Source organism: Otolemur garnettii, unplaced genomic scaffold (genome assembly GCF_000181295.1).
Source record: "Otolemur garnettii isolate 467f Iridium unplaced genomic scaffold, OtoGar3 scaffold00184, whole genome shotgun sequence".
In the NCBI taxonomy this organism is placed as follows: domain Eukaryota; kingdom Metazoa; phylum Chordata; class Mammalia; order Primates; family Galagidae; genus Otolemur; species Otolemur garnettii.
The window spans coordinates 3,013,447-3,017,336 of NW_003852579.1; the positions used below are offsets into that span (position 1 = coordinate 3,013,447).

The 3,890-nt window shown below is 46.4% G+C and overlaps 1 protein-coding gene across 1 annotated transcript in view; it reads left to right on the forward strand.

Moving 5' to 3' along the window:
• Nucleotides 1-3,890, forward strand: part of TAF12 (TATA-box binding protein associated factor 12) — a 15,931-nt gene that overhangs the window by 5,619 nt on the left and 6,422 nt on the right. Inside the window, exon 2 of the mRNA XM_012812015.2 lies at nucleotides 1,819-1,933. Coding sequence (XP_012667469.1) covers nucleotides 1,819-1,933 — 115 coding nt within the window. The remainder of the gene's footprint in view (nucleotides 1-1,818; nucleotides 1,934-3,890) is intronic.

The following is a 3,890-nucleotide window of genomic DNA, read 5'->3' on the forward strand; positions in this document are numbered from 1 at the left end:
AGCCAGAGCCTCAAGCTGTTGCCCTGGGTAGAGTGCCATGGCAGCACAGCTCACAGCAACCTCCAACTCCTGGGCTCAAGTGATTCTCTTGCCTCCATCTCCCAAGTAGTTGGGACCACAGGTGCCTGCCACAACACCCGCTATTTTTTGGTTGCAGCTGTCATTGTTGTTTGGTGGGCCCAGACTGGATTCTAGCCCACCAGGTCAGGTGCATGTGGCTGGCACCCCACTTGAGCCATAGGCACCGAGCCAGAGTTGGAGGTTTCTATGAGCTATGACACCACAGCACTCTACCAAGGATGATAAAGTGAGACTCTGTCTGTAAAAAAAAAAAAAAAAGACTAAGGGAGATGGAGGCTCCTTTTATGTATGGAGATAAAAGTGCACTTAAGAGACTGTGAAGTGGCTTGGCGCAGTGGCTTACGCCTGTAATCCTAGCACTGTGGGAGGCTGAGGCTGGTGGATTGCTAGAGCTCACAAGTTCAAGACCAACCTGAGCAAAATCAAGACCCCCATCTCTACTAAGGATTGCTTGAGCAAGAGGACTGCTTGAGCCCAAGAGTTGGAGGTTGCTGTGAGCTATGGCACCACAGCACACTACCCAAGACGACAGCTTGGGACTCTGTTTCAAAAAAAAAAGAGACTTTGGGCTGGGCGCCTGTGGCTCAAGCAGCTAAGGCACGAGCCACATATACCTGAGCTGGTGGGTTCAAATCCAGCCCAGGCCTGTCAAACAACAGTGATGCCTGCCTGCAACCAAAAAAATAACCGGGCGTTGTGGTAGGTGCCTATAGTCCCAGCCTTGGGAGGGAGAGGCAGCAGGATTGCTTGAGCCCAGGAGTTTGAGGTTGCTGTGAGCTGTGATGCCATGGCACTCTACCCAGGATGACAGTTTGAGGCTCTGTCTCAAAAAAAAAAAAGACTTTGAAGGCTGAGCATGGTGGCTCATACCTATAACTCTAGCACTTTGAGAAGCCAAGCCAGAAGGATTGGTTGAGGCCAGGAGTTCAGGACCCACTAAGCAAGAGTGAGACCCCATCTCTACAAAAAGTTGAAAAATGAGTGGAGTATGGTGGCACATGCCAGTAGTTCCAACTACTTAGGAGGGTAAGGTAGGAGGATTGCTTGAACCCAGGAGTATGAGGTTGCTGTAAGCTATGATAATGCCACAGCACTCTAGCCCAAGTGACAGATCAAGAACCTGTCTCCAAAATAAAAAAAGAGAGACCCAATTCAGACGAAAATAATGGTTGGGGGTAGGGATTGGGTTAGTAGGTCCCTGCTGGATAGAAAAGTATCATACATTGTCAGAATCTCTGAAGGTACATGCTTAGAATGGTGTGAGCTGTACTCAGTCTGGGTGATGATCCTTTTGTCTTCTTCAGTCTTCATCCCCACCTTACCCCAAATGCTGACTCCAGGCCTTCTAATAGAAAGGATGGGGATGGCATGGTGGCTCAGACCTGTCATCCTAGCACTCTGGGAGGCCTAGGCGGGTGGATTGCTTGAGCTCAGGTGACCAGCCTGAGCAAGAGCAAGACCCTGTCTCTACTAAAAACAGAAAAACTGCTGGGCACTGTGGTGGGTGCCCATAGTCCCAACTACTCAAGAGGCTGAGGCAGGAGGGTCGCTTGAAGCCAGGAGTTCGAAGTTGCTGTGACCTATGATGCCACAGCACTTCCCCCAGGGTGACAGACAGAGACTATGTCTAAAAAAGAAATCTAACTAAATATGTAATTCAGGCAGAAACAGTTGTCCCAGCAATAAGAGCCTGCCCTTCCAGTGTCATGGTCACTTTCCCCACTTTGCCTTTCCCAGATGCTACTGCAGATTGCTGATGATTTTATCGAGAGTGTGGTGACAGCAGCCTGCCAGCTTGCTCGGCATCGCAAGTCCAGCACCTTGGAGGTAAAAGATGTCCAGCTGCATTTAGGTATGTGGTCTTGTTTCTCCCTGAAGTACCCTCATGACTGTATTTTCAGGACTGCCAGCGAAAGTGTAGTCAGAGGAACCTTCATGCCAGGACCAGGTTTTGGGGCTCTGGGATTAATGTATTCATTCAGTAGAGAAGAGAAATCCATCCATGGCAGAGAGAATGAGCCCAGGCATTAGATTTGAAACCAGATTTTGCCAGCTATCTCAGCTTATCCTTCCTGCTTAATTTCTCTTAGAGCCCATTTTTTCATTTATAAATCAAAGATCATAATATCCTCCTTCCAGAGTAGCTGTGAGATTTATAGATTATATTTGTAATGTGACTGGCATAGGACCTGGCACAAAGTAAGAGTTTAGTAAATGTAGCTACTATTATGTCTCCCCTGTTCAAATAAAACCCTCAGTGTTCTCTTGTAGTTTTTACCTATTTCTTTTCCCAAAAAAAGAATAATAATAATAATACTGTACATCCAATTATATATTCTGCTTGTCCACTTTACAGACACTAAATTTGGGCTTGGATTTTTCTGGGAGATACTCACATAACATTGATAATCATAATCACCTAAAAATGAATAAGCCCCCCTCTGCATTGACTATGATATGATGAAAAGAAAGAGAGAATAGATGATAACTACAAATTCAGTTAAGCCAAGGGAATGAGACAGAAGATAATAAGGGATTCCATGCAGATCAGCTCATGACTGCTTACTGAACGACTTCCTTCCCCATGTCGAAAAGCTATTGCTTGTGGAGGCATTATTAATTTAGGTGAAGTAAATAACACACTTCTGGTTAACATTGTTAGTATTAATAGACTAGGACAGATACTCTTTTTTTTTTTTTTTGAGACAAAGTCTCAAGCCATCGCCCTGGGTAGAGTAACACAGCATCACAACTCACAGCAACCTCAAACTCTTGAACTTAAAGCGATTTTCTTGACTCAGCCTCCCAAGTAGTTGGGACTACAGGTGCCCACAAAAACACCCAGTTATTTTTTGGTTGCAGTTGTCATTGTTGCTTTGTAGGCCGGGCTGGATTCAAACCTGCCACCTTTGGTGTATGTGGCCAGAACCCTGCCAACTGAGCTATGGGCGCTGCTGACAGAGAATTTTTTGTTGTTGTTGAGACAGGGTCTCGCTCTTGCTCAGGGTAGAAGAACAGATATTCTTGTTATCTATTAAGCCCTAAACAGTGGCCTAAAACAATAGTTGTTGATTTTATTATTTCTTTGTTGTTTATTTATTTTTGAGACAGGGTCTTGCACAGGCTAGAGTACAGTGGTGACATCACAGTTCACAGCAACCTCAAAGTCCTGGGCTCAGGTGATCCTCCTGCCTCAGCCTTTCAAGTAGCTGGGACTAGAGGTGCATATAACCACATCTGGCTAATTTTTCTATTTGTTGTAGGGCCAGGGTTTCACTATATTGCCTAGTCTGGTCTCTAATACCTGACCTCAAGCAATCCTCTCACTTCAGCCACAATGCCAGGCTAATTTTTTTTTCTTTCTATTTTTAGTAGAGATGGGGTCTCACTGTTACTCCGGCTGGACTCAGACTTCTGAGCTCAAAGGATCCTCCCACCTCAGCCTCCCGGAGTGCTAGGAATATAGGCGTGAGCCACGGCTCCCAGCTGGTTTCAGACATTTTTGTTTTCAAAGAAACACTGGAAGAAAGTTATATGTCGGCTTGGCGCCTGTGGCTCAAGTGGCTAAGGCGCCAGCCACATATACCTAAGGTGGCGGGTTCAAATCCAGCCCGGGCCGCCAAACAACAATGACAGCTGCAACCAAAAAAAATAGCCAGGCGTTGTGGTGGGTGCCTGTGGTCCCAGCTACTTGGGAGGCTAAGGCAGGAGACTCGCTTGAGCTCAGGAGTTGGAGGTTGCTGTGAGCTGTGGTGCCATGCCATGGCACTCTGCCCAGGGGGATAGCTTGAGGCTCTGTCTCAAAAAAA